This window comes from Nicotiana tomentosiformis, chromosome 10 (assembly GCF_000390325.3).
Source record: "Nicotiana tomentosiformis chromosome 10, ASM39032v3, whole genome shotgun sequence".
Taxonomy (NCBI): Eukaryota; Viridiplantae; Streptophyta; class Magnoliopsida; order Solanales; family Solanaceae; genus Nicotiana; species Nicotiana tomentosiformis.
In genome coordinates, this window is record NC_090821.1 from 13,591,949 (window position 1) to 13,604,313 (window position 12,365).

Here is a 12,365-nt window from a genome sequence, read left to right on the forward strand (position 1 = left end):
TTTGCTCCGTATTTGTGTATATCTCGTGATCCTTTAAGTTCTCCTGTTTATGCATCTACGCTTGTGGGAGATTCTATTGTCCTTGACCGTGTGTATAGGTCATGTTTAGTTGTTATTGGTGGTTTTGAGACCAAAGTTTATCTGTATGTTAGCCTTTAATGTTATCTTGGGCATGGACTGGTTGTCACCTATCATGCTATTCTAGTTTGTCACGCCAAGATGGTGACTTTGGCTATGCCAGGTTTATCACGGTTGGAGTGGAGGGGTACTTTGGATTATGTTCCTAGAAAGGTTGTATCCTTACTTAAGGCACAATGGATGGTTGAGAAAGGGTGTAATGCATGTCTAGCATTTGTGAGAGATGTAAGTATTGATAATCCTACCATTGAGTCAGTTCTTGTAGTGAGAGACTATCAAGATGTATTTCGGGCATATCTTTCAAGCATGCAGCCCGATACGGATATTGATTTTGGTATTGACTTGTTGTCGGGCACTCATCGCATTTATATTCCACCATATCGTATTGCCCCAATGGAGTTGAAGGAGTTAAAGAAGCAGTTGCAAGAGTTACTTGATAAGGGCTTCACTCGGCCTAGTGTGTCACCTTGGGCTGTTCTGGTTCTGTTTGTGAAATAAAAGGATGGTTCTATGCGCATGTGTATTGACTATCGGCAGTTGAATAAGGTTATAGTGAAGAACATGTATCCATTGCCACGCACTGATAACTTATTTGATCAGCTACAGGGTGCCAGAGTATTCTCAAAGATTGATTTATGGTCAGGTTAACATCTAAAGATTTGGGATCCGAATATTCTGAAGAATTCTTTTAGGACTTGGTATGGTCACTACGAGTTCCTTGAGATGTTATTTGGGATGACTTACACCCCAGAAGCATTCATGCACCTGATGAACAGTGTATTTCAGCCCTATCTTTGTTGATTTGTCATTGTGTTTATTGACGACATATTGGTGTACTCCCATAGTCGGGAGGATCATGAATAGCATTTGAGGCTTGTGCTCCAAACCTTGAAAGAAAAGAAGTTCTATGTAAAATTTTCAAAGTGTGAAATCTGTCTTGATTCGGTGGCATTTTTGGGTCATGTGGTGTAGAGTGAGGGGATCAAGGTAGACCCAAAGAAGATTGAAGCAGTGCAGAGTTGGCCCAGACCATCTTTAGCTACTGAGATCAGGAGGTTTCTTTGTTTGGTCGGGTATTATCATCGCTTCATTGCGGGTTTCTCATCTATTGCTGCACCTATGACCGGATTGATCCAGAAGGGTGCTCCTTTAATATGGTCCGAGGAGTGTGAGGAGAGCTTACAAAAGCTCAAGACCGCTTTGACTACTGCCTCAGTATTGGTGTTGCCTACGGGTTTGGGGTCTTACACTGTGTACTATGATGAATCACGTGTTGGCCTTGGCCTGGTGTTGATGCAAGACGATAGGGTGATTTCCTACATGTCTAGATAGTTGAAGGTTCATGAGAAGAATTATCTTGTCCACAACTTGGAATTAGCAGCGATTCTTCATGCCTTGAAGATTTGGCGGCACTATTTTGTATGGTGTACCTTGTGAGGTCTATACTGACCACCGGAGTCTTCAACATCTGTTCAAATAGAAGGATCTTAACTTGTGGCAACGAAGATGGTTAGAGTTTCTTAAGGACTATGATATCACCATACTATATCATCCCGGGAAGGTCAATGTGGCAGCCAATGCCTTGAGTCGAAAGTCGGAGAGCTTGGGCGGTTTAGCATATCTACCGGTGGTGGAGAGGCTATTAGCATTGAATGTTCAAGACTTGGCCAACTAGTTTGTTAGATTGGATATTTCAGAGCCCAGTCAGGTTCTGGCTTGCGTGGTTTCTCGGTCCTCTTTATATTATCGCATCAGAGAGCGTCAATATGATGACCCCCATTTGGTTTTCCTTATAGACAAGGTAGAGCACGGCGATGCCAATGAGGTTTCTATCAGAGAAGATGGTGTGTTGCGGTTGCAGGGCTGATTATGTGCGCCCAATATGGATGGATTATGTGAGTTGATTCTTCAGGAGGCCCACAGTTCGCGGTACTCCATTTATCTAGGTACCGCTAAGATGTATCAGGATTTGAGGCAGCACTATTGGTGGAGGAGAATGAAGAAAGACATAGTGGAGTATGTAGCTCGGTGCCTAACTTGTCAACAGGTGAAGTATGAACACCAGAGGCCTGATGGGTTGTTTCAGAGACTTGAGATTCCCGAGTGGAAATGGGAGAGAGCTACCATGGACTTCGTTGTTGGGCTCCCACAGACTCAGAAAAAAATTGACGATGTATGGGTGATTGTGGATAGGTTGACCAAGTCGGCTCATTTCATTCCGGTGGTGACTACCTATTCTTCAGAGCAACTGGCTCAGGTCTATATTTGCGACATTGCCGACTTCATGGTTGTGCCGATATCCATCATCTTAAGGGGGAGGGATACTCAGTTTATATTGTGCTTTTGGAGAGCCGTACAGTGTAAGTTAGGCACACAAATTGAGTTGAGTACAACATTCCACCCGCAGACGGACAGACAGTCCGAGTGCACCATTTAGATTCTGGAGGATATGCTTCGTGCTTGTGTTAAAGAGTTCGAGGGTTCTTGCCACTTGTAGAGTTTGCCTACAGCAAATGCTACCAATCGAGCATTCAGATGGCTCCTTATGAGGCCCTATATGGGAGAGGGTGTTGTTACCCAATTGGTTGCTTTGAGCGGGGAGAGGCTAAGTTATTAGGCACGGATTTAGTTCAAGATGCCTTGGAGAAGGTCAAGTTGATCCATGATCGGCTTCGTACAACCCAATCTATAGAGAAATGTTATAAGGATAAGAAGGTTCGTGATGTTGCATTCATGGTTGGAGAGCGGGTCATGCTCCGGGTTTCGCCCATGAAGGGTGTTATGAGGTTCGAGAAGAAGGGCAAGTTGATCCCTAGGTATATTAGACCTTTTGAGATTCTTGAGAGGATTGGTGAGGTAGCCTACAAGCTTGCATTGCTACCTAGTCTATTTGCAATTCATCCGGTATTCCATATTTCTATGCTCCAGAAGTATCACGGTGATCCGTCCCACGTGTTAGATTTCAGCTCAGTCCAAAGGACAAGGATTTGTCTTATGTTGAGGAGCCAATGTCCATCTTGGATAGGCAGGTCTGAAAGTTGAAGTCAAAGAGCATTGCTTCAGTAAAGGTTAAGTGGAGAGGTCAACCAGTCGAGGAGATGACTTGGGAGACCGATCATGATATGCGTAGCATTATCCTCATCTTTTCACTACTTTAGGTATGTCTCTATACTCGTTCGAGGATGAACGTTTATTTTAGAAGGGGAGAATGTAATGACTTGGCTGGTTGTATTGAGTATTTTAACCCTATTCCCGTATTTATTGCCTCCTCTATGTTATATTGTGGCTATGTGACTTGCCGAGGTGATTGGGTTTGATTTCGGTTGAGTTTCGGTGTGAAATGGGACACTTAGTCCAAAAGTTGGAAGCTTAAGTTGAAAGAGTTGACCAGAGTTTGACTTTGATATAGACGACTCCAGAATGTAGTTTTGACGGTTCTGATAGCTCCGTATGGTGATTTTGGACTTAAGAGCATGTCCATATAATGATTTGAAGGCCCGTAGGTCATTTCAGTTTAAATTTGCGAACATTAGAAAGTTGAAGGTGGAGAAGTTTGACCGGGAGTTGACTTTTATTGATATCGGGTCCAGATTTTAGTTCCGAAAGTTGGAATAGGTTCGTTGTGTCAATTATGACTTGTGTACAAAATTTGAGGTCAATTGGATATGGTTTGGTATGTTTCGACATTAGTTTTAGAAGTTAGAAGTTCATAAGTTCATTAGGCTTGAATCGATGTGTGATTTGTGGTTTTAGTGTTGTTTGGTATGTTCGGACGAGGTTCCGAGGGCCCCGGACGTATTTCGGATTGAGTTCGGACCATCTGTTCTTGAAGTAGGACTGCTGGTTTTTCAATTCTGGTTTCCTTCTATGCATTCAGGAAGGTTCCCCCGTGATCGCGTAAAGTCCTTAGGGACTCATGGAGTTTTACTCTTCGCGTTCACGAAGTCAAAGATTCTATTGCGAAGGTTGAATAGCTTGTGCCTCGCGAACTTATGCGTGGGACCGTTTTCATGTATAAGGAAGGAGAGATTGAGCTGAGGCACATGATGTTCTTCGCTTTCGTATGGCTTGGAATGCGACCGCGTAGCTTTGGAAGGCCGTTCTTCGCGTTCGCGGATGTTATCACGCGATCACATAAGAGGTTTTATGAGATGGGAAGATTTGTTCTCCGCGATCCCGAAAGGCAATAATAGGGCAGCGATATTTGATTTCCAAATCGAGGGTTTTGTTCCATTTTTCATCTTTTGAGCTAGATACCTCGGTTTTGGGCGATATTTGAAGAGCTTTTCAAGGAGTTGACTGGGGTAAGTTATTCTAACTCGGATTTGGCTATTAGAAATGAATCCATCATTGTTTTTACCATTTAATTAGTGTTTTGAATTGAAAAAATTAGAGAAATTTCTGAAAACTTCATAGATAATATTTTGAGGATTTAAAAGGCGATTTGAGGTCGGATTTGAATAATTTTAGTATGGTGGGGCTCGTTATTGAATGGGTGTTAGGATTTTTTAAGTTTGGCCGGGTTCCGAGATGCCAGCCTGGGGTTGACCTTTTTAGTTGACTTTTTCTTTTTCTTGAAAGATTGCAACTTTATTGTCCGTAATAGTTTTCTATAGTTTGTATTTATGGTTCAAAGTTATTTTGGGTAGATTCAAGCTGTTTGGGGTTGCATAATCACGGAAAAATCTTACTAGTGGATTGAGTTAGCGTGTTTTTAGGTAAGTATCTTTCCTAACTTTGTGTGGGAGAATTACCCCTTAGGATTTGGTGCTGTTTTGTGTTAATTGTGGTACGTGAAAGACGTGTACGCAAGGTGACGAGTGGGTACATGGGTTAAATATGGTAATTGACCGGTTTAAGCTTTGTAGATTCTTTTCATGCCTTTAATTGAGTTGTCATAACTTGTCATATTCATAATCGTTAATCTATCCTTACATACTTCACTTGACCTTGTTAATACTTGTCTCATCTCTTACTTGTTATTTGACCTTACCTGCTTAGTTGAAGTTATTGTTCTCTCAATGCCTTGTTAAATATTTAACTGTTGAGTTACCTTCCTTGAAGTTTTATTTCTTGGAATAGTATAGGTGTTGAAGTTGTAAAATCCGTGATCACATTGTCATTGTGGCAAAGTTGTAAATTGTTGAAATACCATTCTTGTTGAGTATTCACTTTCGGTTGCTATTGTTGAGAATATTGTACATATGTGGTTGAGCTATGAGCTATTTATTGTGGAAGCCTTGTTATTGTTGACTTCTTTGACAAGTTATGGTATTGGGCACTTGAGTTGCAATTTATGATATGTCGTGATATTGATATGCATGTGGTGGTATAATGACAGAGGTTGCTACGCATGCGATGGTATAAGGATAAGGGTTGATACACATGCGGTGGTATAAGGATAGGGGTAGATATGCATGCGGTTGGTATAAGGATATGGGTTGATATGCATGCGGTTGGTATAAGGATAGGGGTTCTATGCCCTCAGAGTCACCCTCTATCTTAGTTTCTATTTCATACTCCTATTATAGATACCAATGTATCATGGATGTTTCAGAATACTCGTGTAGAGCTTATGACTCAGTCTCACTAAATTTTGGGTGTTATTTTCAGTTGTATTGTAGAGTCCCTTTTCTGATAGTTTTTTATGCTAATATACCACTAGGCAGTTTGCCTAGTGGATATTATTTTATATATTGAACAAAATCAAGAATCCAATTATTACAAACTGTTTAGTGAAATTAAAACTAAATGAAACTAGGATGAAGCTAATAAAATGATAAATGCAAGCTATTACACAAAATGTTTCTGTTAATTCCCCATATACGATGGTGTCTATATCCACAAGCCAAGTGCAAAACCTCATTGTAGCTCCTCTATTGCTCTCACCAGGTGCCATGTTCTGCTTCCCAAAGGTCAAGGCAATTATGAATGTTCAATGCACACCACCTAAAACAGGCGCTGACCAGTACATGTCATGCTCTATTTGTTGTCCAAAGGATATGGTGTTGATGAATCCACAGCAGCTTTGCATCATCATTACCCAAACAAGATTGTTTTGAAGTTATGCATACGAATCTGTAAAAAGACAGACAATTCTATGCACATTGTTCATGTACCAATTGGATAATATCTTCCCATATAGTGATGCACCAACCCTAGATTGAGCATTATATAATGCTAATACCACTGAGTATTGACTCAGTACCATAAAGTATGTATACTGTCTAAAATAAACTAGCACAATCAGTTTGAGTATTCCAAGGTTGCCATTGTTGAACACTTTGTAGTAGACATCTGATAACTCTTGTATATGAAGTGCAGCGGAAAGCCTTATGTAGTTGAATTGATAAACACAATTGTTTGTATCTGTTAAGAATACGTCAACTTGCAGCAACAGCAAGTTGAACTGAGAAAGTCAAATAATTGTGTATAACCTACTAAGTTGCTTGTCCACAGATGAGTTCCCAGACATTTGTAAAACAGCACCAGGTTGATTATTTGTCTATGTTAATACTATTGGTGTGTAGCTTGATCCTCGAGCCTGATAACATTGTAATACGAGTGGGAAGTAGTTAGAGAAAACACCAGAATTAAGTACTGATAGAACCTTTGTTTGATAATCATTGATCAACTTCAGTTGCATGTTGAGCATCATTCTTATCAATCCTTTAAATTTGCATGTGATTGGGATGAATGAGAACTTGTAATTGGCTATTCTTAATTTCCCATTGTTCCATGAAGAATCAATCAGCTCCTTAGCATTCCAATTGCAAGGTTTATCATTACAATTCCAGAACGGGAATGCGCTAATGCCAGCACCACAAAAGAGTATTATAACATCACCTTGAAATCTCATCGTTGATAATGATGTAGTTGCAGGGAAGGATCCTAGATAGTGTGTCAGGTGCCACAATTATGGATGCTTATTTGGAGTATATGTAGCATTAACATGTTGTATTTGGCTTATTCTATTTTTGCAGTATAGATATGCATGCAAGTACCTCTGCATTGTCTTACCAGAATATTGTGGTATTGACTGATAAGAACTCAACCACTTGCTTATCTGATTTGTTACATATTTAACTAGGACACCACCAAAATAAGCATGACTGTATGCTAATACCACCGGTAGATGTCTTAATAAAATACAACAATAGAAAGTAAACATATATGAAGTAGCATTTGTCATTTTCTTCCCTTTGGTAGCCATCAGTCAGGTGGTTTTATTTTTGCTATCCTAACTCTTAGATTAGGAATTTGGTATTTGTCCATGTTGATTAGTCTCCTTCCTGCACTAGGTAATTCATAGAAGCTGTTAAAGTGAGTAGTACCTGCAAAAGAGAACACAATGTTAGCTATAAAGTTTGCTACTGTATTTCCCTCTCTAAACACATGTTGGAATATGACATTGAAATGATTCCTTATCCCCTTAATCTTCTGCACTTCTGTCCCTATGCACCATGGTGTATACCATTCCCCTTCAATCACCTTCTTTAAAACCAATGAATCAGTCTCCATTAAGAGTGGATGGAATTTTTTTTCAATACAGTATTCCAGTCATGCCATTATTGCCTTTGCCTCAGCTACAACATTGGTGGTTATAACTAAGTCGTCTGCTCTTGTGTAAATCAAATCACCTACATCATTTCTCACACAAAAACCAAGTGAGCTATGCCCTGGATTCCCCTTTGAGGTGCCACCAATGTTACTATAAACCACCTTTTTGAGGCATCTGCCATGTGACTTTTGTAGTGATCAGAATAGGTTTATATCCTTCAAATAAGTCTATCATATCAGGGCATAGCATTGATAAATTGGATAACCATGAGGACCTAACTCTTTCCAAGAAGTGAAGAGTCTTGGTAACTTCATGAATAACTCTATTAGTAGAAACTGATCCCTCATTTTTTTCACTATTCCTCCTCTTTTATAATTCCCATGTGATGACAACTGGAACTGCTTGAAACAGAGGTTTCAATTTTGGACAACACTTTGCATTCCACGAAGCCCTTATAACCTATTTTACCTGCACCATTGATATTGTAATTCATGCAGCCCCCAAAAATGTCTTCTAAACTTTGTCAGCAGTAGGACTTGTTAGGAAGATATGATTAAAAGTTTCCTCCCATGGTCTTTATAAATACCAACATCTTGAAACATAGGCATATCCTTGCCTTCTCCATAGGTCATTTGTAGGTAGTTTATGTCTCCATAACCTCCAAAGAAAAAAATAATATTTTAAATAGAAACCCTTTAATCCACATTTGTTTGAACTCTAGATTAGAGTTGTTCCTTTGCCTAAGGATCTGCCAGGCACTACTAACAGTAAACCTGCCTGAAGTAGTTCGCATCCAATGTGAAGTGTCCCAAATGTACTCAGTTCCTTCATAGTGGACATTTAGTTTGATGTGTTCTGCAATGTCTTCAGGAATACTTTGATCAATTAGCTGTTCATTCCATGCTCATATCTGCCATAGTTCTGACACCTCTTCCATTTCTTCATTTACTTGAAAATCTGGAGGTACTACATGATATAATGCACCTAATCATGTCCAGTTTTTATGCCAAATATTTGATGTTCTACTCTTCAATTCCCAAAGAATCTCATGTTCTACTTCTTCCATAACATCCAATATTTTTTTTCACACATGAGAACATGCTCTAAATTGTACAACAGTTGGTAATTCTTTTTGCAGTACTTGTTCCACATGAAGTTAGACCACAAACTTTTTGTCTTCCTAAATCTCCACCAAAGTGTAGCAAAAAGAGCCCTAGATACATCATATATTGATCTGAAGCCTAGTCCTCCGTCCTCTTGAGAAAGACATACTTTTTTCCATGAAGACCAATGTCTACTCCTTCCTTCCTCTTTGGTGCTCTAGAAGAATCTTGCAAAGATTTTATGTAAGTGGTCAATTATGTTATTCGGTGGGCCAAGAACTGATAGTAGATGGAGGGGCATGCTCTGAATCACACTACTAATTAGAGTTGCTTTGCCTCCAAAAGATAGTATATTTCCTTTCCAAGAGTACAATTTAACCTTAACTTTCTTCACTAGATCATCATAGTAGTCTTTCCTTCTTCTAGAATAAAAGATAGGACATCCTAAGTAAGTAAAAGGGAATTGGCCTCTAGTAAAACCTGTGATATCTTCCACTGCCCGTGTCAATACATGTGATACATTGGCATGCATATAAAATGTGCTCTTAGCTTTGTTGATCAACTGTCCTGATACCTAGTCATATCCGCCAAGGACTGCCATGATTTTCTTCAAGGAGGGAGGATGTGCTGAGGCAAATATTATGGTGTCATCAGCATATGCCAGGTAATTTAATGGATCAGTCCACTTAGGCATACCAAATCCCTTAAATGTTGTATTGTCAAACAGTTTATTCACGCATCTAGAAAGCACATCTACTGACAATACAAATAATGCAGGTGACAATGGATCTCCTTGCTTCACTCCTCTTGTTGATTTGAAAAAATCTGGACTCTGCCCATTCACCAATACCGAGTACCAATTATTAGATATCAAGTTCCAGAGCATGTTGATAAAGTGTTCCGCAAATCCCATTCTCCCTAAGACATGCAACAAGTACTTCCAAAATACCCTGTCATAGGCCTTTGCCATATCTAGTTTAATAACAATATTAACTGGCTTACCTTTCATCCTTATGTCAGTGATAATTTTCTGAGTAAGAAGTATGTTTTCAAAGATGCTCCTACCCTTAAAAAATCCAGACTGATTAAGAGAGATTAGACATGGCAGTAATCTTTCTAATCTGTCAAGCACCCTGGACAATACCTTGTTGATGAAGTTACTCAGACTTATAGGTCTTAAATCTGAGAAAGTGTATATTCTTATCTTTTTAGGCAGTAGTACCAGGTTTGTGTGAGTGATTGATTATGGTAGTGATGCACCACCATAAAATTAAAGAACCATGCAAATAACATCCCAAAACTCTTGGTAAAACAATCCAATAAAGCCATTAGGACCACTTGCACTATTGTCACTAAGTTCAAAAACAACATTCTTAACTTCTTCTAGAGTTGGGTATCGACATAGTTCTAAATTTTGGTCCATTGTAACTATAGTAAGTACAATATCCAGCAAAGAATATTCTGCAGCATCTCCTTCTGTAGTGAACTATTTCTGGAAGAACACAACTGCAATATCAGAAATTGGTTCATGATCTTCTATCCAGTTGCCATCTCCATCCTATGTCTTTTTCAATGGTAATTTCTGCCTTTTACCATTGACATAGTTGTGAAAGAAACTAGTGTTTCTATCACCTTCAGCATACCATGCCATCTATGCTTTCTGCTTCCAGTACTGCTCCTCTAAACTTAAATATTTTTTCAGTTTCGCTTGAAGAACAAGCCTATTGTCAATCGTAGATTCCTCCTCAAACAACATTTTCTTGACCTTTACTATATCTTCCAGGATTGTCAACTGCTTTAAAATGTCACCAAATGTAACCTTGATCCATTTTGATAAATACCCCTTTACCTTTTTCAATTTATGCTTGAATAATAGGAATGGATCTCCCATGAAGTCAGCATACCAATTCTGTCTCACCAACTCCTTAAATGAAGTATGTTCTGCCTAGAAATTCAGGAATCTGAAGGGCTTTACAAACTTTTTATTGTGTTGACCACAAGACATAAATAATGGTGCATGATCTGATCCTGTTCTAATCAAATATTTTATTTCAATTGAAGGTATCAGCTTCTTAAATAAAAGGTTCACTAAACTCCTGTCCAATCTCTTGAATATACATTAAACATTTGGTTTTCCATTCTACCATGTGAATGAACTCCCCTTATAGCCTTGATCAAACAGCCCACATGAGTTGATACAGAATGCAAATTCCTCATATTCAAGAGGATATATTGGTAATCCCCTATCTTCTCATCTTCATTTAAGGTTACATTAAAATATCTTCCTACTAACCAAGGTAGCTCCATATCAGTAGCCATGTAATACATATGGTCCCACAATTCTAACTTTTCCAAAGATGAATATTTTGCATACACAAAAGTCATCATAATATGTTGCCCAATGTCATGATGGAATAATTTAGCAGTCACCTTCTGATCAGTTTCAATAATCAGTTCCCATTCTATCATAGCATCAAAGAACAACCATATTTTCCCATTCAAATTTGAGAAATAAGTCTCCATATTCAATCTTCTTCTATACCTTAGAATATGCCATATTTTTTGAAAAGGCTCCAGCAGTGCAATGATAAAGAACTTGTGCTCTCCTTGCATATTGATTACCCTAGAAAAGGCCTGTTGTGTATTCACAGACCTAATGTTCCAGATCAATATCTTAAAGATCATTTATGTTATGAGGCTGCCTTTCTGGGCAAGATTCTGGGCAAGAATCTTTGTTTTGAGTCTGCCTCTTTGTCTTTTTTCCACCCTTTGAACTAGTTCTAGGAGATAGGTTAGCTTCCCTTGTCACTTGCTTGAAATTCCTAGCTCTTGATTCATCGTCTCCTTCTTGTTCTAGTTGTTGTTGTTCCATCAAAGCCAGCTCTATAGGTGAAATGTTACATGTTACTAAGTCATGTAATATTTCCAAAGGTGTCTTCAATGGTATGTTGATCTGCAATGGTGATGGCTGCCCAGTTTCAGAAGCACAAACTACAGGACTGGCTTCCATAATATATATTATTCTTGGTACAATTTGTTAATATGAATAATCAGAATCCAGGTTATTAGTCTCCACCATAACCATAGCATTCACCATTACAAGAAGTCTGATGCATCCTCCTGAATTGCAAAGCATAGATAGATTCTAGACAGGGTTTTGCTATAGTCATTGATTGTGAAATCATTGTTCCATTATTATTAGTGGCTTTGTACCCAGTTATCTGAAGATGTGATTGCTCAAAAACACCTTAGGACCCTACGTTAGAATCTCCAACTTGATACCCATCTACAAATTCCACCAAAGCACCTTCAAAAGTAGTGAAAACCTGCCCAGTTTGTGTAGAAGAGAGTGTCCCATTGTCTTGCTTCATCTGTAATGTTGTTGCTACTTTTTTTCCATCATTTAAAGGTTGCAGTTGAACTGGTTTATCATGCTCAGCTGGGAAACATGCTTGTTGCCTGTTGTTCTGTTTTTATTTTTTGAACTGGCATTAGTTGTTTCTTGATTCGCCAGTAACTGAACTTGATCAATCCAAATTGATTTGTCAGAGTTGACTTAATTA

The 12,365-nt window shown here is 38.9% G+C and overlaps 1 protein-coding gene across 1 annotated transcript; it reads left to right on the top strand.

Annotated features, from left to right (window-relative positions):
* Window positions 1–219: 219 nt before the first annotated feature.
* LOC138899781 (uncharacterized) lies at window positions 220–2,005 on the top strand. Its single transcript, XM_070186472.1, has 2 exons — window positions 220–595; window positions 1,935–2,005. The coding sequence occupies exons 1-2, from the start codon at window positions 220–222 to the stop codon at window positions 2,003–2,005; spliced, it is 447 nt and encodes a 148-aa protein (XP_070042573.1).
* Window positions 2,006–12,365: the final 10,360 nt, after the last annotated feature.